Source organism: Patiria miniata, unplaced genomic scaffold (assembly GCF_015706575.1).
Source record: "Patiria miniata isolate m_02_andy unplaced genomic scaffold, ASM1570657v1 HiC_scaffold_20, whole genome shotgun sequence".
NCBI classification, from domain to species: Eukaryota; Metazoa; Echinodermata; class Asteroidea; order Valvatida; family Asterinidae; genus Patiria; species Patiria miniata.
In genome coordinates, this window is record NW_024037059.1 from 30851263 (window position 1) to 30879055 (window position 27793).

The 27793-nt window shown below is 43.5% G+C and overlaps 1 protein-coding gene across 1 annotated transcript; it reads right to left on the reverse strand.

Annotated features, from left to right (window-relative positions):
- Positions 1-41: 41 nt before the first annotated feature.
- LOC119728608 (peptidyl-prolyl cis-trans isomerase FKBP1A-like) lies at positions 42-20218 on the reverse strand. Its single transcript, XM_038200909.1, has 5 exons — positions 20044-20218; positions 15831-15878; positions 14592-14704; positions 3625-3698; positions 42-985 (listed from the first exon to the last, which is right to left on the reverse strand). Exons 1-5 carry the CDS (start codon positions 20078-20080, stop codon positions 931-933), a joined length of 327 nt encoding a protein of 108 aa, XP_038056837.1. The 5' UTR covers positions 20081-20218; the 3' UTR covers positions 42-930.
- Between the last annotated feature and the right edge of the window lie 7575 nt (positions 20219-27793).

A 27793-nucleotide genomic window follows, 5' to 3' on the forward strand; every position in this document is an offset into this window, starting at 1 on the left:
TAAAAGTGTGCCAGTAGTTCAGCTGTGTGAATTCTTCTTTTTTTGGGTGAATGTTGACAAGAGACAATCTACAGAAATACATAGATTCTTAAACATGACTAAGATCCAAAACCATAGAGGGCGCTACATATTGGTACACTTCAGAAGGGACCGTTCTTATGCAGTGTTTTTGTTGCTTGTAAGACGGTCATACTGCAAAAAGAAATGTGGGGCAACGCCAAACTTTGAAGGGCGGTAGACTTTTTTTCTTTTTTAAGGGGAACCTAAATCTGTCAGTCTTGTTTACCTTTAAAAATTGTTTTTGTTCTATCATCTTTAAAAACCTATTTGCATCCAATTTTTGAAGTGGACTCCCGGTATTCACCGTGTAAAACATCAATGGGATTTTAAATGCTATTTTCTCAAAAATATAAGATTTACATTTCTCTTTTTTTAAATTCAATTCAATTTAATTTCAATTCAAGATGGCAGTCTATATTTCCGTAACTGAACTCAGTACCTCAAAATGATATATCATTAGAAGAGCTGTTCTGCAGAATCTAGAAATGAAAATATCTTCATTCTTAAAAAGTCAGACTTTAGGATATTGTATTGATGGATCACATGTGTTGTGAACATATGTACATGTGTACAAAAAACCCACACAAAAACACGCTACCTGCAACCCTTCTGTTTTTTTGGCAGCATTACCAGAAACACAACATTTTCTTTTTCAGTCCTTGCAAAATCTTAGTGTGCCAGAAAGTGCGGTAGCGCCCTCTATCGTTTTCAAAATCTGAATCTAGTGGACTCGGCTCACAACCGTGTTTCTAGCAGGGTGTTCCTGCTACATTGAGTACACTATCTACTAATACACTAAACCTAAATTGTCACTATTCAAAATTCATGAGACTCCAAGGAGAGGGTGTGTGACTGACTGCAGCCGACATGTTAACCGATGCTCACCAGCTCAACGTCGAAGATCAGCGTCGAATTAGGTGGAATAGTACACAGAAGTTAAGGAGTTAATTCGGGGTAGAATTTTTTGATAGTGCCTGTGAAAAAAAATTCCATGGGCAGGGCTTAATGGATGGGCGGGGCTTGATGGATGGGGCGGAGCTTGATGGATGGGATGGGACTCAATGGATGGGGCAGGGCTTAACGGATAGGGCAGGACTTGATGGATGGCAGGGCTTATGGATGGGGCGGGATTTAATGGATGGGGCGGGATTTAATGGATGGGGCGGGACTTAATGGATGGGGCGGGACCTAATGGATGGGTGGGGCTTAATGGATGAGCAGGGCTTAATGGACGGGGCAAGGCTCAATGGATGGGGAGCTTAATGGATGGGCGGGGCTTAACTGATGGGGCGGGGCTTAATGGATCGGTCTGTTAGCAGTGAAGTGTGCCACCACCAAGTCACTGCAGTAAGGTAAATTTTTTTTGTTGGCAAACAAGTTCAATTAACTGCACACAAACTGTAACACGAAAGCTGCACAACTAGAGAACAAGAAATGATATCAATGAAGCACGGGGTCTGGATTATCACTGTGCCTATAAAGGCCTATGAAAAATTCGGCGACTATGAAAATTTGAGGGCCTAAGAAAATACATAAACTTGTTCTGTAGTTGTGGGACCACACACCTGTTGAGCGATAGTTATTATGGGGACCAAAACAACACTATGGGGACAGCAAAAAGTCCCCATAACTCGGTCCTAATTTCCCCAGCAATAGAAAACTTCCCCGTAACGCGTTGCAGGCCAGGGTACCAGTATGCCATAAAACACACATACCCACACACACATCAACGCAGACTCTAGAACAGTTTTAGCGTCTCTGTCCGAGTTTTCGATTTCGGGAAAACTTCAAACTAGCTAGTACATTGCTGACCACGAACCTCAATATGTGTAATACAGTGTAATAACTGGTAGAGAACCCAATACATGTAATACACTGCAATAACTGGTAGCAAACCCAATATATGTACATTGTCCACGTAATACATTGTACAGACTTTTAGAGCTACCAGTTTGGCCTGGCTTGCTTATTACAACTTAGCATGTAGCTTAGCATCAACGTGAAATGTGTGGCTCCAGTGCTTACCAGAGCAGTAAAATTGGTGCCGGTGCCTAGGGCAGAGCAGGGCCTATTGAACACTGGTGCCTAGGGCCTACAGAACACTCAATCCGGCCCTGTATAGCACAACAAGCACACCGGGACAATGTAATATCACAACAATTCACTATTTCTTTTGTGAGTATGAGTGGTTCTGAAGAACCATACATACTCACAACAGAGATTTATTCACATGGTGTCACCGCAAACTTATCTTGACTTAGTATCTTTCCACCATGCCAACCTTCAAATCTTAAATCACTATTTAAATGTCAAACACCAAATCAGGACAAACGTGATAAGGCCGGGAAACATACCACACAGTCTGAACTGAAGCCATTTTCTACAGCTCATTATCTTTTGGCTCCTAAAAATGAGTCTGAAAGTTTGACCCAACAAATGTACACAAAAACACTGCAAGTAAAACTTGCGCCATCCCCCTGGCAAATTTCTGTCCATGTAACGTACGTAGCAGGGTGTGGATAAAGATTTTGTCAAATTTACCTGGAAAGTCTTAAATTCTTAAAAAGCACCATCCTCAACAAAAGGGGATGGGAATGTACAAGTGGAAAATAGGACAAACAACTTAATATTATCATCCTGCTTCATTTCACAATCCCATGTCACACTTTTGTACCCCTTCAGTGTGGAAAGGCCCACATACAGTCATTAGTAATACTGAGCTGCGCTCCCAAGAGACCTCGTAAATATCCATATTGGAAAGGTTTTTTTTACGTCCTTCTCTCCATAGATCACCTTTCAAGTGTGGTTGAGATTGATGACTAAACTTACAGTGAACTGGAACACACACACACGGACACACGGAAGGAATACGCGATTGCAATATATCACCCTGTCTGGCTTGAAAGTCAGGGGGATAAAAAGTCATTAACCAAACATACTTTTGTAGTACAAATTGATTTCTTTGCCCCACTTGCATTGTAGTCGAGTATAACCACACGGATTCCAGCGGATCCTTCTCCATAACCAACATCTAATATATGTGAGCAATGCAAATTATATTCGACCCCGCACGCCAGCCAATTGGAGTCGACTTTAGAAGCTGTGACGTCATTTCGATCAAAAATGTGGACTAAGCTGTTGATTGGTCAATTTGACTGACATTTTATGTAACACAAGAGGTTATGAAAGAACCGACAGAAGGCGCCCTGAATGGTCAGAATTTAGAGGTCAAGATGCAGTCTTATTTTGCAAACTTAATCACCGAATTTGCTCGCATATAATTAGGCCAATTGTCCTTAATGGCAGCTGAATTCAGAAAGACGAAGTTACAACGTGGTCGAGCCGAAGGCATGTAAAGGCCCCTTAGGCAGTCGCCATATGGCTCATGTCTGACCACAGAGCACAGGAAACTGGAGTACCCAGAGAAAAACCCTCGTAGCACAGGAGAGAATAAATGAACTATCACGCATGACCCGAGCCCTGAATCAAACCCGGGCCACAATAGCTTTGCGCCACGCATGCCACCCAAAATCTAATAAAGTCTGATGAGAGTGAAAAGGATATACTCCAGGGTGACCGGCAGCACCGTAGGCATAGTCTGGTGAACAGGTCAACTTGGCTCGCTGTCCAACACTCATCTGTTAGTATACAAAAAGAAAAAAAGAAAGACCTCAAATTCAGCCGGCCAACACTCGCGACTTATCAAGATTAAAACTCTCATGCTCAACTTCGGGTTAACCCTAACACCTCCTTAACCCTAGACGGCATGAATCCTTCAAAATCCTCTTTGCCAAAGTGGAGGAATTTGGAGGATTGAGGTTAAATGGCAAAAGTGCGTTGCTGATTTCATAGGATGCACTTTGTCAAGGTCTTGGGCTGGACCTTGTCATGCTTGTGTTGTTTTTGCTCAGCCATGCATAAATATTGGCCTGGATAATGCTTGAAATCCTCCATACTGCTCCAGGATGTCACTGGCCAAGCCTCAACATATTGACGGTCACTGCCGCAGGATTTTACAGGATTCAGGCAGTGGTCATCCCTCCAAGAATCACATTCAAGAAATAATGGAGGAATTTGCAGGATTGAGGCTATGCTGTTTTTCTATGAGGCCAATTGGAGGATTTTGCAGGATTGAGGCTACATCCTAGCAAAAAGGCCTATTGAAGCTGAATGGCACCAAAGTGTCGGTCGATTTTGGAGGATGCATTGGGTCAAGTTCATAGGCTGCACCCAGCATTGTTTGTGTTTAGTCATGCAGAACTGAGCCCTGCATTGTACTCGATATCATCCGCACTGCTTCTGAATGTCATCGGCACTGCCTCAATCCATTACAGTGATTTGTTGGAGAATTTTGAAGGATTGAAACAATGGTTACACCTCCACTGGACAGATTCAAGAAATAACAGATGATTTTGGAGGATTGAGCCTGTGTCAAATTTTCACAGGGTAGCAATTGGAGGGTTTGAACCTGCAGTGTGCATTTTGTCAATTGACAAAATGGGGAACTGCCTACATAGAGCTGGATAGCTCAGTTGGTAGACCACCCAAACAGCATTTAAGACATGGCAGGTTCAACCCTGCTCCAGTCAATTTCTTTGTTCAACTTTAAACTTTGTTTCAAAATGACAGCATACCGGGTGCTACAGTTTCATAGGATACTTTTGACTACTACATGTAGTAACTCTAACGAAGACAGCTATTGCATAATGCATGTAATTTGACAACTTAATTTTAAGAGTTCTGCAAATGTTGTTCAAATGTTGTTTGAATTCGGACTATTTCACAATGCGCCACCAAGAGTTTGCCATGGAGTGTCCATTTTTTAAGTTTATGGTCGACAAAACATGGCCCACTTGAATGAGTGTCAGTAGACAACTTGAGCTAATAATAGATTGGGGCATAGCGTTCTGCCGCCTTACAAAAAACATATTGATAGGAAAAAAAAGGAAATGGCAAACAGATACTCAAATCATATCTTACAAAATTACTGACTGGAAAAACTAACAATTTCAAATGTCCCGCGCTACAAATTCGTCGACCATCCCCCACAATGCACTGGGAAAAGAAAACTCTCTGTGGCAAACTCTTGGTGGCGCACTGCATTGTGAATCGCCTGAATTGGGCATCACAGTTTCACTAAATGTTTAGCCAATCAATTTTGGTTATAATAAGGGAATAAATGTGTGCTCCGTCGGTTTTTATCACTCTGTTTAACCCTAACCCTGCCAGACGCAGCACAGTGCATCAGGTGGAAAAGAACTGGTGCACTTTGATGCGTTCAGCTACCAACACCAGTGCATGAATGGCCAGCTCTGAAACCATGAGAGCTAAGTCCCATGAAACAATGCCACAGTTGTATCCTGCTGCGTGCGGTGACCACCGACTCTGAGGCAGTGTGGCCTTGAGACTTTTCCCCTGATGGATCTTGCTACATGTACACTGGGCAGGCTTGTCACTTAGTCAAGTGTTGCATGTTGCTACTGTAACGAAATGTATTCGGCGCTCCATACTTTTTATATGTTTCGTTTGCCCGCCATAGCTTTTGCGCTATTTTTAGAATGGGGTATATAAGGCAGCGTTCGCGCGCATTCTGGCCAGACTGTTTTGGCGCGCCGTAGAGTGGCAGACTAAGAAAAGCATCGTGGAGACAGACAGAGTGTTGTGTCGGGGAGTGACCGCAAATCTTACCGTGAGTGTTGAGCTGCTGTATTGTTAATGTTACACACTCCTTTTCTTTTATAAGTAGTGGTGCAATTGTGGAATTGATCCTTGGATTTACTTGATTAAGTGAAGCTTAATACTCGTTCGATTGAAGACAGCATATTTGGGTTTATTATTGTCACCTCTGTGCAGGAATTCTCCATTTGCATTCGTAGACATACTTGACAGATCTTTGTGAAGCACTTTTATTGTTGACTATCGATAAGAACATCTCTTTCCCTTAAGGAAATCCTTTCCCTTAAGGAAACCATTTCCCTTTAAGAAACTCATTTTCCCTTACGGAAACCCTTTCCCTAAAGTAAATCCATTCCCTTAAGAAACCTCCTTTCCCTTACGGAAACCCCTTCCCTTAAGTAAACCCTTTCCCTTGGGAGCCCATTTCCTAACGTATCGGGATCGACAACTGCCTCGCGGGAGACGAAGGGTCGAGCTCATCAGGAGGATCGGCATCTGCCTTCGGGAGACCTCGGAGGGTCGTCTGGAGCCTAGGAAACCCCCTTCCTTGACAAACTCCCTTTCCCTTAAGGAAATCCATTCCCTTAAGAAACCCCCTTTCCCTTACGGAAACCCCTTCCCTTAAGTAAACCCTTTCCCTTGGGAGCCCATTTCCTAACGTATCGGGATCGACAACTGCCTCGCGGGAGACGAAGGGTCGAGCTCATCAGGAGGATCGGCATCTGCCTTCGGGAGACCTCGGAGGGTCGTCTGGAGCCTAGGAAACCCCCTTCCTTGAGAAACTCCCTTTCCCTTAAGGAAATCCCTTCCCTTAAGAAGCCCCTTCCCTTAAAGAACTTCCTTTCCCTTAAGGAAACCCCCTTTCTTGAGGAACCCATTTCTAAGGTATCCGGAATGACAACTGCCTCGCGGGAGACGAAGGGTCGAGCTCATCAGGAGGATCGGCATCTGCCTTCGGGAGACCTCGGAGGGTCGTCTGGAACCTAGGAAACCCCCTTCCTTGAGAAACTCCCTTTCCCTTTAGGAAATCCTTTCCCTTAAGGAAACCCTTCCCCTTAAGGAAACCCTTCCCCTTAAGGAAACCCTTCCCCTTAAGGAAACCCCCATCTTTTTAAGAACTTGCCTTTTGTTGAGGCATTTTTAGTAAAGCAACTGCAGTTGTTGCATGGCTGAATAAAGAGACTTCTTTAAGCTTTAGCTTGTGTGTCTGGGTCCCACTTATTGTCTGGTTGGGTAGATTTATCGTTCGAACAAGATAAGGGAAAATTAGTTACGTGCGGCGACAGACAGTCTCCAAACGGATTATCGCCCTAGGACCATCTGGACTGCCGCTCGTCTGGAGGGTTCTCGAGACCGTCACTTCTCGAGAAAATCGAGATCCGCCACATTGGTGTCAGAAGTGGGATAAGGCGTAACAAATTATTCTCATTGGTTTCATTTAACCAACCCAACGATAGATTTACTTACACACATACGGGAGACTGGACTTAAAATATGGATGCTAAGGACGTTGGGCTATTGGAGGAGGAAATAGCTGTTCTTCGAATCGAGGCAGACAGAGGGGAGACCATGTTGAGGGACGCACTTGAGGACAAGAGGATTCTCGAAGAGGAGCTCATCAGCATGCGATCTTTACTAGAGGAAAGAGGAAGAAAACAGAGTCCCGGAGGGATGACAGGGATGGACACCCCAGAGTTGTTTTTCGATACACCCAGCCCTGCAGTCTCCAGCACCTTCAGGACAACTCCTAGGACGGGATTACGGACTCCTGCCAACACAGTTGTGTCGACAACAGGAAAGGAGAAAGAGGTTGCAGCCAAAACAGTTCAACCAGCAAAGGAGAAGGATGAGGGCAAGTCGCCACCCCTGGATAAGGAAACAGAAGCACCAAAGGAAGGCGTGCTTAAGAAACCCAACATCTGCCCTGATAGGTTTACTGGAAAGGTCCCATGGAAGGACTATAAGGAGCATTTCAAGGCATGTCGTAAAGCCAATGGCTGGGACGACAAACAGGCAGCTGTATTCCTGGCAGCGAGTCTTCAGGGTCCTGCCCTGAAGGTACTCGGGTGCCAATCAGGAGGTAAGGAGCCCTCACTCAAGGAGCTCTTTAGTCGACTAGACCAGAGGTTTGGACCGGGCCAACAGGCTGATTTTCACCTAATGGAATTGCGCCATCGTAGGCAAGGGGAAAAAGAAAGTCTTCAGGAAGTTGGGCAGAGCATAAGGGAATTGGCAGCACTGGCATACCCAGAATTTTCGGATGAAAGCAAGGAGCGTCTTGCCAAAGGACACTTCATGGACGCGATCACCGACCGAGCTATCAGAGAAGGGATATTCAGGTCGATGCCTGATACGCTAGACAATTCGATCAAAGCCGCCTTGTCGACTGAGAGCTTCCTAAGGACAGAAGAAAGAAGGGCCGGAGACAAAGCAAGGAAGTACGCCAGTAAGGTCCTTAAGAAAGCCGAGATAAATTACTGCGTAACAAGGCGGGAACTGCTCGCGGTGGTCACTTTTGTGAAGTATTTCCGGCCATATATTTATGGACGACGGATAACCATTAGGACGGACCATGGCGCACTAAGGTGGCTGACAAATTTCCGGGACCCCTCGGGTCAGGTCGCGAGGTGGTTGCAGGTTTTAGGAGAATACGACTTTGAAATTGTGCACCGTGCGGGAAGATCCCATCAGAACGCAGACAGCTTGTCTCGGAGGCCGTGCTCACAATGTGGCAGAGAAAATCATACGGAGGACCAGGATCCAGAGGATCCATCCAAGGAAACCAAGGGACGCGAAGCATATTCGTGTGCAGTCGGCTTAGTACCGAAGACAACGTGGAAGGACTGGAGGGCTGCTCAGCTCAAGGACGAGTCGATGCGTTGGATCATGATGTACAAGGAGGAAGGAGAACCACGCCCAGAGTGGGAAGCAGTATCAGCAGAATCCGGGATAAGAAAGGCGTATTGGTTTCAATGGGATCAATTCGAAATGCAAGAAGGAGTTCTTGTGCGGCGCTGGGAATCAGACAGTGGACGTGAAGTGCGATGGCAGACGGTTGTACCACCTGAGTTACGCATGGAAATCCTGCAGGAGCTTCACTCAGGGATAACTAGTGGACACCTTGGCTGTAAGAGGACAATGGCAAAGGTGCGGGTGAAATTCTTTTGGCCGGGACTGGCAGCAGATACCAGATCGTTTATCAGACAGTGTGATCTTTGTGCGCGCAGGAAGTCTCCGAGTAAGAAGAGAAGGGCACCCTTGCAACAACATCTGGTGGGAACACCTATGGAACGTGTGGCTATGGACATTGTTGGACCGTTTCCCGTAACACAGAACGGCAACCGCTACATCCTTGTCACAGGAGACTACTTTACTAAGTGGTTTGAAGCATATGCCCTGCCCAACGAGCAGGCGGAAACTGTCGCTTCAAGGTTCGTGGAAGAATTCGTATGTAGGTTCGGGGTCCCCCAAACCCTGCATACCGACCAGGGAAGGAATTTCGAATCTAGGCTGATCGCTAAGGTGTGTGAGATCTTGGGGATTGATAAAACTCGGACGACACCATATAACCCGAAGAGTGACGGATTAGTAGAACGGTTCAACCGTACATTGGTCAATATAGTTGCCACACACATGAAGGCAATTGGTGACTCAAGGGATTGGGACCGGGGACTGCCTTTTGCCACCATGGCTTACAGGACTACCCCGCAGGAATCGACAGGAGAAAGCCCAAACATGATGATGTTTGGCCGCGAGGTACATTTGCCGATAGATCTCACTACGGAACAACCTCCACTCAATGGGGAGGCGAGTGATGGAGCGTACCTAGACTATCCGATGGAAATGAGGCAGAGGATCCAAGCGTCACATGACAGAGCTCGAGAACAGCTTGGAAAAAGCGCTAGAAGACAGAAACTGAATTACAACAAGAGGACGTGCAAGGAGGTGTACTTGCCAGGCCAGTTTGCCTGGAAGTATAACCCTGCAAAGAAGAAGGGAATCTCGCCCAAACTACAATGTCGGTGGGAAGGCCCATATCTGATTCAAGACAAACTTTCAGATGTAACGTTCCGGATTCAAAAGCGGCCTGGAGGAAAAACTGAAGTCATCCACTGTGACAGACTGAAACCATACAAGGGGAAACCACTAGATCCCTGGAAACGTGCACGGCCTGGAAGGGCTGAGTCGCTGGACCATCCCGAGGGGGCTGAGTCGCTGGACCATCCCGAAGAGGCTGAGTCGCTGGACCATCCCGAAGGGGCTGAGTCGCAGGACCTTCCTAAAGGGTTTGAGTCGCAGGACCTGCCTAAAGGGGCTGAGTCGCTGGACCTTCCCGAAGAGGTTGAGTCGCTGGACCTGCCTGAAGGGGCTGAGTCGCAGGACCTGCCTGAAGGGGCTGAGTCGCAGGGCCTGCCTATTGGGGCTGAGTCGCAGGACCTACCTGGATGGGCTAAGACACAAGATCTGCCTGAAGGGTCTACGTCAGGAAAGGCCAAAAAGGCCAATTCACAAAACCAGCAAAATAGGGAAGACATACAGCATTCTGAAAGGCTAGAAACGCATGGGCAGTCGAAGGAGAAAGGGTTTAATATTGCTCCCCAAGGAATGGGTTCGGTGGGAAGAAGGAATCCTAAGAGGGAACGTAAGCGCCCCAAACGATACCTGGAGTAAGGGTAGTATAGTGGGAAAGATTTGCACTCGCCATTTTGATAATAACAAATGCCATATTTTTGTTTTAATTTTGTCTTACTAGATGGACAAACGGGACGAGTTCGTCAAGCCAAAAGACTGGCACGAGGTGAAGATCCTTCGCTGCAACGTTTGTGGCGAATCATTTGTATACAAGAAGAGCTTGGAGAAGCATGCGCAGATGCATGAAACTAAGATAATGTTCTTCTGCAATCTTTGTGAACGTCATTACACTCGGAAGGACAACTTAAGAGCCCACTACCGTGAGCACCATCCGTCAGCCGTGGATGAGGTGGCGGACATTCCTGCAGAAACCACGGACGAAAGACACCACAGGATGAGTAAGGATAAACAGGATACAGCACTGAAGTCGAGAGAGGGTAGGAAGGGTACACACACGGAGACCAGACCACCTAGGGAAGTATCAAAAACTCCAACTCAAGTACCCCAGGCCGGATCTAAGCGGAAGCAGTCAGAGCCGCGGGAGCAACCAGATCCGAAGAAACGCCAGAACACACCAAGGAGGAAGGACAAGACACCTCCAACGACTCCAAAAGATTCTCCAAGGAAAGCGGCAAGTGGCATCAACCAGAATCCAAGTACCCCGGAACACTTGATCTCTCTATCCCCTGCATCAAATTCCCTGATTCACCAATGCCAAAGCAACGAGGTTCCTGCTGTTCCTTGTGTTCCTGTCCGGGGGAAACCCAGAGGCATGCTACAACTGCTTGCGAACGACTTGGAGACGAGCAGCGACAGTGAGGACAGCCTCGACTTACAGATAAATAGTAAGTCCAAGAGCCAGGAGAGCGAAGGAAGCCTGTCACCTGAGCATGTGTCTACTCGAGTAGATGTAGGCCGAGTATTGAAGGGAAGTAGGCTGAAACTGCTGAGTAGTTCTGAACAGTCAAGACGTCAGCTGGAAGCCAAGCCAGCATCTGCAAGGATGTATAAAGTTGATGGTGACCCAGGTGCCACTGCAAAGCCAGCTTCTACGACCGACTTGGAGAGGATGATGGTGGGTAGGGTGCAGCGACTGCAAGAAGTTTCGACACGCAGCATCTTCCATGGTGGGGTCAAGATCTCAGAAGAAATAACAGAAAGGATCTACGACGTGACCTTCGAAGCCGGTTTTGTTTTTGATTAAAGATAGCTCGTTCGCCGAAACTTGATCACATTAAGGATATTTTTATAACTTGTAGTTTGTTTGTAGTTTGAAGTTGATTATGTTTATTTTCTTTACCTTTTGTGAAATAACTTAAGCAAGTTAACTCTCGCATTTTGCGAAAGCAGAGTCTTTATTTTTGTAAACTTATATGAAGAAGTGTCACCAACGATCAATGTGTGCGATATTACTGCAGTAGGTAACTGTGTAAAGAAGAAACCTTTTGTATTCAAGATTGTGCCTTATTATTGCCTGTTGTGATCTTTAAGATGTTTATTAGAAAGAAGTAGAAGAAAAAGTTGCACTGTTTAAATGTTATCTAGTTTATGTAAACATCTTGTTACATTTTTATGAAGTCGCTAGGAGAGAAGTTTTATTACTGTTTACGTTGAGGAAAGATTTGCCTTCAGGTCAGGAAGTTTATATTCAAGATTTACCTTTCGATTACCTTTAAGTAAACCCCAGAAGAGTGGCTTGTACTTTATTTTTGATATAGATCGTTTATTATCTAGTGCCTTAAGTGAGTGTCCTTAAGGAGACCTTAAGGATTGCCTTTGCAGTCAAGGCGCCTTATATTTGTATAAAGTTAAAACATTTGTTTTATATTGTATAAGACGAGCGCCTTCTTCATTTCGTTTTGAAGTTGTATTAGTTTTAAAGACCGGGACGGTCTGAACTTGAGAGGGGGGCTGTGTAACGAAATGTATTCGGCGCTCCATACTTTTTATATGTTTCGTTTGCCCGCCATAGCTTTTGCGCTATTTTTAGAATGGGGTATATAAGGCAGCGTTCGCGCGCATTCTGGCCAGACTGTTTTGGCGCGCCGTAGAGTGGCAGACTAAGAAAAGCATCGTGGAGACAGACAGAGTGTTGTGTCGGGGAGTGACCGCAAATCTTACCGTGAGTGTTGAGCTGCTGTATTGTTAATGTTACACACTCCTTTTCTTTTATACATGTAAGTAGTGGTGCAATTGTGGAATTGATCCTTGGATTTACTTGATTAAGTGAAGCTTAATACTCGTTCGATTGAAGACAGCATATTTGGGTTTATTATTGTCACCTCTGTGCAGGAATTCTCCATTTGCATTCGTAGACATACTTGACAGATCTTTGTGAAGCACTTTTATTGTTGACTATCGATAAGAACATCTCTTTCCCTTAAGGAAATCCTTTCCCTTAAGGAAACCATTTCCCTTTAAGAAACTCATTTTCCCTTACGGAAACCCTTTCCCTAAAGTAAATCCATTCCCTTAAGAAACCTCCTTTCCCTTACGGAAACCCCTTCCCTTAAGTAAACCCTTTCCCTTGGGAGCCCATTTCCTAACGTATCGGGATCGACAACTGCCTCGCGGGAGACGAAGGGTCGAGCTCATCAGGAGGATCGGCATCTGCCTTCGGGAGACCTCGGAGGGTCGTCTGGAGCCTAGGAAACCCCCTTCCTTGACAAACTCCCTTTCCCTTAAGGAAATCCATTCCCTTAAGAAACCCCCTTTCCCTTACGGAAACCCCTTCCCTTAAGTAAACCCTTTCCCTTGGGAGCCCATTTCCTAACGTATCGGGATCGACAACTGCCTCGCGGGAGACGAAGGGTCGAGCTCATCAGGAGGATCGGCATCTGCCTTCGGGAGACCTCGGAGGGTCGTCTGGAGCCTAGGAAACCCCCTTCCTTGAGAAACTCCCTTTCCCTTAAGGAAATCCCTTCCCTTAAGAAGCCCCTTCCCTTAAAGAACTCCCTTTCCCTTAAGGAAACCCCCTTTCTTGAGGAACCCATTTCTAAGGTATCCGGAATGACAACTGCCTTGCGGGAGACGAAGGGTCGAGCTCATCAGGAGGATCGGCATCTGCCTTCGGGAGACCTCGGAGGGTCGTCTGGAGCCTAGGAAACCCCCTTCCTTGAGAAACTCCCTTTCCCTTTAGGAAATCCTTTCCCTTAAGGAAACCCTTCCCCTTAAGGAAACCCTTCCCCTTAAGGAAACCCTTCCCCTTAAGGAAACCCCCATCTTTTTAAGAACTTGCCTTTTGTTGAGGCATTTTTAGTAAAGCAACTGCAGTTGTTGCATGGCTGAATAAAGAGACTTCTTTAAGCTTTAGCTTGTGTGTCTGGGTCCCACTTATTGTCTGGTTGGGTAGATTTATCGTTCGAACAAGATAAGGGAAAATTAGTTACGTGCGGCGACAGACAGTCTCCAAACGGATTATCGCCCTAGGACCATCTGGACTGCCGCTCGTCTGGAGGGTTCTCGAGACCGTCACTTCTCGAGAAAATCGAGATCCGCCACACTACGTTTGGCTGGGTTCTAGCAAACATACCCTGGAGGGTTAGGGTTAATACCACTTAGAGTCTGGGTGCTGATAATTACCCGAGCCGGAGGCGAGGGTAATTATCAGCACCCAGACTCTAAGTGGTATTAAACAGAGTGATAAATACCGACGGAGTACATATTTATTCCCATTCATAAATACCTTTTCGGTAAAAAAAAATCATATAATTCGTTCAAAACATCCCGATTTTGTTCAACAAATTCACTTTATGCTTTTTGAATCATCCCTCCTGCAAAATAATGGAGTGTTCAGCTGGCGAGTAAGATGAAAACAACCCTTTTATGGAGATTGACGCGCGCATATCATGTTCTATGCGATGTCGCGCAGAACGCACCTGGCGCGTTGCGTTTTGAATTTAGAACTATAAAATTCTAACTCCCTGGTAATGTTGCGCATGCCGACGTGAGGATTGTGAACGTTCAACCAATTAAACGATAAGAGGCACTGGATTTTTAGGAGTCCACATTTTATTGTGACACTGGAAAAGTGTTTAAGACCAGCTAGCCATGTCTTTATCATCCGTTTAATACCGGCCACGTGACGGGCTCTCGACCAATAGGAATGGCTAAACTGTCTGAGGTATTTATGAATACAAGATCAAAATGCACACTGCCATTATTTGAGTCTATAATGAAGCTGTGCTGTGGCGCACACTAGAGCAAGCCTCCATTTTCCATACCTGGGCTACTCCTTCGTCCCAGCCTCTGATGACCTGTCCCTGTCCAATTTTGAACTCGAACAGCTTACCGCGATCCCGAGACGAATCAAATTTTTTACCATTTGTTAAGGTTCCTGATGGAATGAAACAATTTTTAAAAACAAATTAAAAAACAGCCTGTGATTTAAATTTCCTTAAAACAACTTTCCCTCACATGCTGCTTTCACCGCTGGGTGGCTTGCAATATGGAGAAAGTCTCTAGTATTTGATCCACACTACTGGGCTAGACCCATGAAATGATTACTTTTAATGCTATTCTTGAAAATGCACCTTTGTATCCCATTAACCCTAACCACCCTGAATCCTTCAAAATCCTCTTTGCCAAAGTGGAGGAATTTGAAGGATTGAGGTTACATGACGTTACTGATTTCGTAGGAGGCACTTTGTCAAGGTCTTTGGCCGGACCTTGTGTTGTTTTTGCTCAGCCATGCATAAATATAGGCCTGGATTATGCTTGCAATCCTCCGTACTGCTCCAGGATGTCACTGGCCAAGCCTCAACATATCGACAGTCATTGCCGCAGGATTCAGGCAGTGGTCACCCCTCCACGGACCATTTTCAAGAAATAATGGAGGAGTTTGCAGGATTGAGGCTATGTGCTGCTTTGCATGAGGCCAATTGGAGGATTTTGCTTGATTGAGACTACATCCTAGCAAAAAGGCCTAGGGAGTTAGGGTTAAACCTCATTTTCAATTTTCATTTTGCCATTTTCAAGGGTATCTTGGTGCCTTTTTAGTTTTATGCTAACACTAATACCATATTGATGAACAAAACTGTGATGTCATATCAGGCAGAAACCTCAATGTTGCAATTAGTTTGTGTACAAAAAGTTGCTAACAATTCTGGACATTTCACGGTCGTAAATTTTGTTCAGTTCATGACAGTATTATGAACACACTTTTCCCACAAATGTTTTAACCCTAACGTACTACAGAATACTACATGTGTTGAGCACACTTGTATGGAAAGAAATGCATACTATAGGTTACTACTCAGTTGTAATTTGTAGCTTTAGGTGAGGTTTGGGTTCAGATGAGAACATTTTGGGGTTCACAATTTCAACAAAAAAACACCTAATATGAACAATGTCTTCCTGAAATGACATCACGGAAACAGCGCCCTCAGTTGTCTAGAAAGGCATGGAAAATTATAAATGTTTAAAAGAAGTCACTTTTCATTAGGGATAGAGCATACACCTACCAGTATAATGCACCTTCACGGTTTGACCTTTCTTGGGAAAGTTTTTCCCTGAAATGAGAAGAATAAAGGTGAAAAATCAAGAAGATATAACTCGATATTCAATCAGCAACTGAATATTCAAACAGGTTTCTGCTGGTTTGAATATTCAGAAAGAAATAATTATGCACGTGCAGCCGTGTCACTTTACTCGTAAGGCCAAAAAAAAGTCTCCGGTTTCTGGTATGGAGCTTGCCCAAAAAGTGTTGCGGCAACGCGGCTTTTTTTTTTTTTTTTACCTGATTTTTTTGCTTCAAATGTCGGCTGATGACTGCAAATGGTGCCCGACTAAACTTAGTGCAAATATATGGCAGTCCAGAGAGGCCACATAAAGCTTATTCTCGACCATAACCCAATCTAAAAACACGTTAAAATTGTGCAGCAGCAGGATTCCAGTCACTAGTGAGTTTGGCGGTTTTGAGACATCATCTTTCATTGAAAAAAAAACGTTTTCATTTTGCCGACACGCATGGCTACAGCGACGCGCGCGCATACCAGAAACCGGAGACTTTTTTTTTTTGGCCTAAAGTTGTTTTTTTTTTTATGTCAGATGCCACATTTTTGTCAACTGTAACTTTTTATCTTGGTTTTTTTTATCGATTCGTTATTCATTTACCATTCATTATTGCACTGGGGCAAGGAAATATTTTTGGGGAAGGGCAGTCAAAATAAAATCTTAAGCCTGTGTGCGTTCGTGTGTGCCCATTGTTAATGGTCCAGAAATAAGCTAGAGTGTAGTGTAGTCGCTTTTAATGGATGAGAAATGCATGCAACCGCAGAATGGTATACACCAAATGTATGACGAAAGGACAAGGACGTTGGCTGCGTAATCTATACGGCTGTATAAATGCAATTATGGCGTGTTTTGTATGAGGTGAAATATAAAAAATCATGTTTAGCGTCCCCGCCCACTTTCTTTTTGGAGGCTGCCTCTTTTTCTTTTTTTTATTGGAAAAAAACCTGAAAAAAAAATATAAATTTAATGATGTTTTTCCCGACAAACATTGTTGTACTTTTAGACTTTAAAACTGGTATGCCACTGCCCGAGTCCAAGTGGTGGTCATTTTTAACAAAAGCTGGCGGCATCTTTTCAAAACAGTCGTTTTGGAAAATGGGTCAGGCGGCCATTTTGGAAGAAAAAAAAATGGCCTCCTTCCTTTTTTTTCAAAATGGCAGGACACTAAACATTTCTTTTTATTTGGAAAAATGTGAAGTACAAATGTGATGCAATCAAGCTACATGAGTCGTTTGTCGACCCTGGTCAAAAAAAATTTATTCGAGATTTGGAAAGAGCACAATCTCAGCATTACTGCTGTGAAAACCGCATGCTGAAACCATCTTTAGTTATAAAATTATTGAAGTTGTAACACCAAGAGATGTGATGAAGCGATGTGATGAAGTGGTCCTATTTTGGCCTGAATCTCTAAATAAAAATTCCCGACAAACGACTCATTTAGCATCACAAATGTTTACACCGTAATTTTCGGAATATAAGCCGTGCGGCGTATAAGCCGCAGCATGCAAAAATCTGCAAATTAAGATTTGAAGTCGGCGTATAAGCCACACCGGCGTATAAGCTGCACCGACCACAGTGGTTTCAATTTTGAAAGGCCTCTAAATTCTAGTCAAAATGCTCTGAACCAGTTCCATTTACACTACGAAAACTATAACAAGGGCCACAAAAGTTATATCAAATCATTTACAGTCGATAGGTATACTCTTAAAAACAAAATATGGAAATTGATGATGAGAATTAAACACCGGGAATTGCTGCCGGCTGGCCCGTCCGGTCCCTGGCCTTAAAAGTTAGCGCATGGCCCGGCAGCATGTGCCGGCGAATGACAACATTTTCCCCCAGCACTTGAGAGAGTATGCAACCCACCATGTGTCGTCTGACTGGAGTGCTACAAATCTTGCTTTGTGGCAACAGATGCTGATTTGTTTTGTCCTAAGAATAAACAGGTCCCTTTTTACAACAGTAGTTATCAAATTGTTGTTATTACTAATGAGTAGTAACGTCAAAAATTCAAGTTTCGATCGTATTTTCTTCGAAAACAGTCAACACGATGCTGACATTTTTATGGACGAATCCATTAATTTCGTAAGGGGTGATTTAGCCCCTGTTTTGAGTTTTAAATCGTTTCTTTAATACTTTTCAAGAAAAAAAAATATTGTGACGTTGAACAACTGAATATCGAATAGAGAAATGTTTCGAACTCCATAAAAAAGTATTGGTTGTCTTTTTTCTTTTTTAAAACAGTGGAAATATTGGTAATTATTGTTCCCAAGAAAGTGCACCCCTTTATTACCACAAATGGTGTGGTCTGCATGGGGCCGGGAATACAGCACATGCAGCACTAGCAGCAGTATCACGTACGGTGGGTCGCAAGCAGCATCGCGTCGAAGAGACCGTGAGCTTTCACTCATGCATTATGGCTGCGCCAGCTGGCCTGTACTTTTACCACTCGGTACCTTTTCGTGGGACGTGCTTTTTGGTTTATTAATGACTTTATTAATTGATAGGGCCTAATTCATTTCAGCAACAGATGTTTCTTATACCAGTACATTAAATAAAAATGTAAATTTATGCCATTTTTATTCTTCAAGGTTCGGCGTATAAGCCGCTCTGTGTATAAGCCACAGTAAACATTTTCATGGGCAAATTCAACGTATAAGCCGCGGCTAAAATTCCGAAAATTACGGTAATGCTTTCATTGGCCAAAAGATGCGTCCACATTTTATGGATCTTAACATGCTTAACCTGTTAAACAGGGAAGAAAATACACAATTAAAATATTTGTCGATACAGGGCTGGCTTTACAGTGGCTTATGGGTTGTCATTAGCTTGAAATATCAAGCTCACAAGGCTAATGACTCCCATTGTCACGTGCGTCATGACTCATGAGCTGGATATTTCAAGTTACATTGTAGGTTGACATTTTTCAGTTCGAAGTGGCTATCGTTATGTCAGCTGTAATGCAATTTTCAAATACATGTCCTATTGTTATGGCATTGTAAAAGCACAATGCGACCCATCCCAACAGAACGCTTTGGTAGCTGGAGTGGTAACAAGTTTGATTATTGAGCCAGGGAGCCTGGTTCGAAACCCCTGGCCCTGCTGCATACTAGCTTGAGAAACTCCAGCTCCAATGCTCATCAGGAATTCGACATTTAGAGATGGAGGTCAATGTACGTTGTAGCCAGTGGTCTAAAAATGGCAGAGGCCGTGAAATTTGGCCTCAAGACAGCAGCCGAAATCATCATTTTTTTTTTATATTTTAGTCAATTTTGTTCCGTTTCAACTTCTAGTCAATCCTTTGATACGTGGATCATTCATAAATCATTCGACTTGAAACAGAACAAAACTTAGTAAAATATGAATAAAAAATGATGATTTCGGTGATTGTGTTGGGGCCAGATTTCACGGCCTCCGAGGCTCCGCCATCTTCGATCCGCTATGCAAAATGAATTTTCCATGCCAGCGTTAATTGTCGAATTCCCGATGAGCATTGGACAATGTTGGAGCTGGAGTTTCTCAAGCTAGCCGCATATATCCTCGAATCACCATAATTGGCGCAGGTAACGCTTGCAAAGCGCACACGTTGTCCAACATTTGTCCAACGCAAATTGAATGCGAGAGCATCAAAATAGGATGTCAATTAAGGGGGTCTGACGATACGTGGACTAGGTCTAAGGCCTACTCACTTTAAAAAAAATAGATTTCAGGTTTTTTTTAATCAAATAGTTCTTTTCATTAAAGTCAAATCACTGGTTTTGCAGGATTTTTTGAAAAAGGGAAATAAAATTAAAATCTGAGAACCATTAATTTGGTTGACATTCTGGTTCCAACAGCCAGAGTGGGGTCTTTCTACTCCTAGAACTATGAGGCACCACGTAGTGGAGCGTGGAGCCTCATAGTTCTAGGAGTAGGGTCTTTCCCCCAAGACTGTGAGTGTGAATAAAAATATTACGTCGGGGAACCACACAGTTCCGTAACGATAGCACTATGTATATATTAGCAGTTGAAAATCGCGTTACGGCTGCCGTATTCATAGCCACTGCCGCGTTATCCGTTTCTAATTCTGAACACTTGACCTCAACAAAATCCTACTTTCCCCCAAGAAAACAACTGTGAGTGACGTGAAGCAGCTAGGCTTTGTGAGTTTCAACATCTTACCATCTCCTGGTGTAATAGTTTCAACTTCCACACCCATTCTGAAAACGGTATTATTAGCAAGAAATCTTCACGATTTTTGCCTACGGAAGTCGCGACCTCGATCGTCTGTTGCCAGAAGACGTGCTGCCAGACGACGATGCAGTAAATGCATGCAATTAAGGCGTTTTAGTCAGCAAACCTGCACAATGCATGCACCAGAGTGAACCTGGCCGCGTATTCGGCCAGATACCACAGCCGCGTATTCAGCCGCGTATTCATGAAGTACGGAGGCCAATAAACAACATTATTGATGTGATAAATTTTTGATATTTAATGCGGATTTCATCAAGATGTGTTCCTAAAATGAAGGACGTCAGAATTGATGGTCAGTTATTGAGGACTAAAGGCTTCCTATAAATTATTTTGGTTTCAGATCTAGAGCAGCTATGAATCACGTGATACTCGTCCTGTGAAAATTCGTACTAAAATTGCGATTAAACAACATTATGCCTAATTTCGAGACAAAGTGTATCAAACAGTGTAGGAGAAGCACTGCTTCTCCTACACTGTTTGGTACACTTTGCAGCGGGACACCACTCTTTAAGATGTCATTTGCGATTCGACTGCTTCTGAAGCAGTCGAATCGCAAATGACATTTTAAAGAGTGGTGTCCCGCCTGCACTCTATTTTGGTTTCAGCTGTATAAAATGCATCTGTCACGTGATAATGGTAAGTACAAAATGGGCTTTCACCGCCAAATTCATTTTTTTTTTATATATTTAATGCGGATTTAAGCAAAAAGTGTACCGACAAACCAACAGGTCAGAATTACGTTTGATGGTCAGTTAGGGGCAGATTCACAATTAAACAGGCGGTTCTTCTGTGTTAACCGCAATAAACCGGGCGGTACCGTGCGGTACCGTGCGGTAAACCTCCAGGTTTTTCGGGGTTGGACGTCAATGTATATCATGAATATTCTCCTCCAGTGCGGGGTCAACTTCAGCTCAGTCCACCCAGGTTATTGCGAACAAAAGAAGCAGGTTGATTGGGACACTTTGATGCACAAACGGCTTCGTCAGTAGTCGACCCTGTATTAGAAGTACGTTAGAAGATTACAGGATAAGTGGTCACGCTTGTGGGGTTTTATGACGTTAAATATATTTATTAAAAAAAAGCACCATATTTGCAACTATATAGAGATAAGAGTTGAATTACATTTGGAATTAAATGGTTTTATTCATAATCTGTTGCAGCCATACGCCGCATTACTGGAATATTTATGATAAAACATAAACATTTACATAAAGTCCATTCACGTTGAAACAATTAATATAGCATTACAAAAACAATGAAAAAGACAAATCTAAAAAGATAAAAGCCGACGAGATACTACAACTACTGTATTATCCTTAAATTTGCTTTGAAGCGATAAAAACACACTAAGGTTATGAAATTGTAAAACGTTAAGAATGTATATGTCTTAAAATTCCTTTATACCAACGGGTGTCTCTTTTAAAAGTAAACGCATTCAATTACTTATCTTATTTGCAAACATTTCTATTTCTTTCGAAAAATATACAAATATATTGACTTTACATTTACGATTACATCAGCTAGTTATTCACGTGAGAGGCGGGCCATTTTATACACCAACAGCAAAACATAAAGTTTCAATTCCTTATGTACCTTTCACTTTATAAGTATGTGCTAAAAGTCGCTGTGATATGTTCAATACTTTTCGTTGAAATTGGAAAAATAGGCCTCGCTACGTGCAATTTTGAAAATTGTAACACAATATTTAACTAAGCATTAAAGGTAATTCTGACGTGATGCATTTTAGGTACACTTTTTGATGAAATCCTCATTTAAATAGTGAATTTGGCGGTGAAAGCCCATTTTGTATTGCCATTTATCACGTGACATAATTATGCACCTCATACACCTGTAACCAAAATAAAGTGTGTGTGTGTGTGGGGGGGGGGGGGGTCACCTTTCTCCAAGATGTCATCGGCAATTTGACTGCTTCTACTACACTGTTTGGTACACTTTGTCTCAAAGTTAGGTATAATGTTGTTTAACCGCAAAATGCTATTTTTAGTACGAATTTTCCCAGGACGAGTATCACGTGATTCATAGCTGTCCTAGATCTTAAACCAAATAATCTATGGGCAACCTCTTCTCCTCAATAACTCACCAACGAACATAATACTGGCGTGTTGCATTTTCGGTGCACTTTTTGCTCAAATCCGCATTAAATATATAAAAAAGTGAAATTCAAGGCGGTGAAAGCCCATTTTGTTATGCTATTGATCACGTGACGGATCCATCTCATACAGCTGAAACCAAATTAGAGTGCAGGCGGGACACCACTCTTTAAGATGCCATCGGCAATTTGACTGCTTCTCCTACATTGTTTGGTGCACTTTGTCTCAAAGTTAGACTTATTGCTGTTAAACCGCAAAATGCTATTCTTAGTACGAATTTTACCAGGACGAGTATCACGTGATTCATAGCTGCCCTAGATCTGAAACCAAAATAATTTATAGGAAGCCTCTAGTCCTCAATATTAAACTCACCCATCAAACATAACACTGACGTTCTTCATTTTAGGTACACTTCTTGATGAAATCCGCATTAAATATCAAAAATTTACCACAGCAATACTGATGTTTATTGGCCTCCGTACTTTATGAATACGCGGCAGTATACACGGCTGAATACGCGGCTGTGGTATCTGGCCGAATACGCGGCCAGGTTCACTCAGGATGTTATTTTTATCACGTTCATAAAGAAATAATCCTCGGTAATACGGTGAGCTAAAGGTCGGATTTCTGTTTTCAGTTGTACAATTATATAAGCTTTCAATAACTATTTAACCAAGAGATTCGAGTACGTCATACATTTTGAATTATCATGTCATAATTTGCGTATGAATATAAAGAGTTAGACTGTTGTTAGTCTGGCGCACCCTACCCAACTTCGTCCCAAGGGTGTCGAGCAGTACGCGCCCATCACTACCTGCTCTCTCACGTGATCGGCTGACTGATAAGGTTTACGCACAAAACTGTATCTAGAAAGGTGGGCGAATATGAAGCCCGGGAAGGGACAGGGTGGAAATTCTTTTTGGCATTTGCTAAATCGTTCGCACGAATTAGTAATTCGTTCGCACGAATTAGTAATTCATTCGCACGAATTAGTAATTCGTGGGAACGAATTAGTAATTCGTGGGAACGAATTAGTTCCCACGAATTAGTAATTCGTTCCCACGAATTAGGAATTCGTGCGAACGAAATAGCAATTTGTGCGAACGAAATAGTAATTCGTGCGCACGAATTAGGAATTCGTGCGAACGAATTAGCAAATGCCAAAAAAAAATTCCACCCTGTCCCTTCCCGGGCTTCATAATAATAAGGGAATAAATGTGTGCTCCGGAGGTTTTTATCACTCATTTAATACCGCTTAGAGTCTGGGTGCTGATAATTACCCGAGCCGGAGGCGAGGGTAATTATCAGCACCCAGACTCTAAGCAGTATTAAACAGAGTGATAAATACCGACTGAGCACATATTTATTCCCATTCATAAATACCTTATCCGTAAAAAAATATCAAATAATTCGTTCAAAAAATCCCGATTTTGTTCAACAAGTTCACTTCATGCTTTTTGAAACATCCCTCTAGCAAAATAATGGAGTGTTCAGCTGGCGAGTAAGATGTAAACAACCCTTTTATGGACAACGCGCGCGTAGCATGTTCTGCGCGGTGTCACGCAGAACGCACCTGGGGCGTTGCGTTTTGAATTTAGAACTATAAAATTCTGACTCGCTTGTAGTGTTGCGCATGCCTACGTGAGGATTGTGAACGTTCAACCAATGAAACGGTAAGAGGCACTGGATTTTTAGGAGTCCACATTTTATTGTGACACTGGACAAGTGTTTAAGACCAGCTAGCCATGTCTTTATCATCCGTTTAATACCGGCCACGTGACGGGCTCTCGACCAATAGGAATAGCTAAACTGTCTGAGGTATTTATGAATGCGTATTAACACCCACTGCACTGCTCGCTCACACCACGGAACAGTATTATAGACAGGTGGTCCGTGGGTCACACAGTTTCAGTCGCGATATCACGCGAATCGGCCACGCACAAACTTTTTCCTCCATTCATATAAGCTAAATACTAATAATAGACCAATTAAAATTCCTTGAAATCAGTGGCGTATAGCCACTGGGGGCGTGGGGCGACAGCCCCCCCCCCAATGAAACCTTGTCGCCCCCCAGTCGCCCCCCCCCCCCCCCCCACTGAGATTTTGAGTTTCTAAAAAAATAATCATTGATCTACATGACGCCATGGGCGTCAATCCTGGGGGGACAGGGGGACTGGTCACCCCCCCCCCCCACTTTTTGAAGGGTGGGGGACACAATATCAAATGTCCCCCCCCCCCCAGGATTTTTGAACTCGTGTCTCATTTACAGGGCCCTATTATGTACTACAATGTATCTTTTGCTTAGAAAATATTGGTTAAAGTGGTCAGAAATTGCCTCAGAAAGCACCACAGAGCATTTAGAATCCAAAATTTTTCGGGGCCCTTAAGCGGGCCCCGAACCCCACGCCTAAAACTTAGAATTCTGATAGCTGATTCAATGACTCCAACCTCGAAAACAATGCTCAAAAATTTTTCTTATGCCTTTAGCTGAGAAAACCTCGAAAATTATGTTTAAATTATTATCTTTTGTGCTTAGATAATTATTGGTTAAAGTGGTAAGAAATTGCCTCAGATCACACCACAGAGCATCGAGAATCCAATTTTTTCGGGGCCCTTAAGCGGGCCCCGAACCCCACGCCTATAGCTCAGAATACCGATAGCTGATTCAATGACTCCAACCTCGAAAACGATGTTCAAATAACTATCTTTTGCTAAGAAAATATTAGTTAAAGCATGCAGGAAAGTGGTAAGAAATTGCTTCAGATCACACCACAGAACATCTAGAATCCCATTTTTTTCGGGGCCCTTAAGCGGGCCCCGAACCCCACGCCGTAAGGGCTTCGCGCTTCGCGCTCGCATCAGTTCTGATCAAGGTATGTCAAGAAAAAGAGGCCGTGGAGTCTTATTGCTATTGTGGCGAATCTCGATTTCCTCGAGTGTTAGACGGTCTCGAGGACCCTCCAGACGCTCAGTCCAGATGGTCTTAGGGCGATAATCCGTTTGGAGACTGTCTGTCGCCGGGCCACGCGTAACTAATTTTCCCTTTGACGACAATGATCTACCTAACCAGACAAAAAAATGGGGCCCAGACACAGTAAGCTCAAGCTTCAAGAAGTCTCTTTTTACTCAGCCATGCAACAACTGATATGTCCTTATTAAGCTAAAATTCCTCACGAAAAGGTAAGCACTTAAAAGATGGAGTTTCCTTAAGGGCAGGGGTTTCTTAAGGGAAAGGAGTACCTTAAGGGAAGCGGTTCTTAAGGGCAAGGGAGTTTCTCAAGGAAGGGGGTTTCCTAGGCTCCAGACGACCCTCCGAGGTCTCCCGAAGGCAGATGCCGATCCTCCTGCTGAGCTCGACCCTTCGTCTCCCGCTAGGCAGTTTTCTATCCGGATACCTTAGAAAAGGATTCCTCAAAAGAAGGGGTTTCCTCAAGGGAAGGGGTTTCCTTAAGGGAAGGGATTTCCTCGTCTCAAGACGACCCTCCGAGGTCTCTCGAAGGCAAATGCCGATACTCATGATGAGCTCGACCCTTCGTCTCCCGCGAGGCAGTTGTCGTTCCTGATACGTTAGGAAATGGGCTCCCAAGGGAAGGGGTTTCCTTAAGGGAAGGGATTTACTTTGTGCATTTTACAAATATGAATCTGCTTCTGTGTTAGCAGAAAGCAGATGTCCACTTTTGAACCTCGATCCATACATGTACTAGGGTCCAAGCCAAGTACAAGAAGTGGGGTACTACTTTCTGCAACTTTGCGATCCCCCAGCCCCTCCCCCCCCCCGAAATTCAAAAATGTTTCCTTTTTTGTTTTGTTTTTCCGGGAAGGGGGGGGGGGGAATAACGTAAAAACCTTTAACCGAATGCACACATAAGTTTGGTTACGTTCCACAATTCCATTGATTCGAGTGCATGAAAAAATATGAAGCCCGGGAAGGGACAGGGTGGAATTTTTTTTTGGGGAGTTTGCTAATTCGTTCGCACGAATTACCAATTCGTTCGCACGAATTACCAATTCGTTCGCACGAATTACCAATTCGTTCGCACGAATTACTAATTCGTTCGCACGAATTACAAATTCGTTCGCACGAATTAGTAATTCGTGCGAACGAATTAGTAATTCGTTCGAACGAATTACTAATTCGTGGGAACGAATTGGTAATTCGTGCGAACGAATTAGTAATTCGTTCGCACGAATTACTATAGGCCTAATTCGTTCCCACGAATTACTAATTCGTGCGCACGAATTACTTATTCGTTCCCACGAATTGCTAATTCGTTCGCACGAATTAGTAATTCGTGCGAACGAATTAGTAATTCGTGCGAACAAAATAGCAATTCGTGCGAACGAATAAGCAATTCGTGCGAACGAATTAGTAATTCGTGCGAACGAATTAGGAAATTCCAAAAAAAATTCCACCCTGTCCCTTCCCGGGCTTCATAAAAATATTCTTTTGAAAAGGTTCAAGCGACTTCGTCGAAACATTTATACAGAAAAGAAATTATTTAGACAGTATAGGCCTACTTGGCCCCCAATGGAAATTTGTTATAGTCCCATAAATGACGATTGAATATTAACGGGTCAGTAACGCAAACCTCCCTGTATTAATCCCCCCTTCCCCCGCCTTGGTGGAAACCCTGGCTAGGCCGCTAGTCATTGTCTGCTGATCTGATCTGTTTTCTCAGTAAAGGCATCATTTCCAGTATCTCGAAACTATCGTAACCTACCAAATTATGATCAAGAAGCCGACTTGGATATCGCAGGCCTACTGGTACTAAACGCGTAAAATAAAATCCGAATGAAAATCGCTTTTAGCGGCACGGGTGAAGGGAGAAATACCTATTTACTGAACTGAAAGTTCGTTTGTTTCACTTTTTTTGCAAGGGCATTTTACCCGCACACTTTAGTCAACTAAAAATTTGTCGAAAAAAAAGGCGCGCTAAACAAAATACAAATGTAGTCGTCTCGCACGACAACTGGTTCCCGCTTCCATAACATGGGGACCGGTAGCTAGTTCCCATTTAAAGCCATTGATTGGATCGCCTGATCTCAGTAACATTTTTTTTAAAGATTTGATAACGATGTTTACAGCTTTGCACATGGATGACAAAAGAACTTGTCTTTGGTCTCGACGTTTCGACAAGCCTGCTCTAGTCATCGTCAGGATGGCTATCAGGTGTTTTTTTTTGCACTTCTATGCAAAGGGATTTTTAGTCTATGATTTTTTAACAGATCCGCTGATTAATTATGCAAGACAACCGCATCTTGACCTCTAGATTTTGACCAATCAGCGGGCGCTTTCTATATCGGGTCTTCGGTCATTCGCCTGTTGCCCGACTTTTGTTGCATTACGAAACGCTGTATTCGAATTGACTAATCAAACCATTCATTAGTCCTGATTTAGGAATAAAATGACATCACGATTTAGTAAACTCGACTCTGATTGGCTGGCGCGCGGCTTGCATATATCTGCATGCTTAGACATATCAGACGTTATACAGGAGACTGGCTCCGTGGATAACGGGTGATAGACTAGGGGATTTTGCCCGCACAACTGAAATCTCAAAAAAGAG

What these genes read in the sequence shown, in the direction of transcription:
- LOC119728608 (XM_038200909.1), bottom strand. Translation starts at nt 20,080, where the DNA reads ATGGGTGTGGAAGTTGAAACTATTACACCAGGAGATG. An exon ending in CGTGAAGGTGCATTATACTG is followed by an intron (nt 14,705 to 15,830) that starts GTAGGTGTATGC and finishes TCATTCCATCAG; the next exon opens with GAACCTTAACAAATGGTAAA. An exon ending in GCTGCCGGTCACCCTGGAGT is followed by an intron (nt 986 to 3,624) that starts ATATCCTTTTCA and finishes ACTTCTGTGTAC; the next exon opens with TATTCCACCTAATTCGACGC.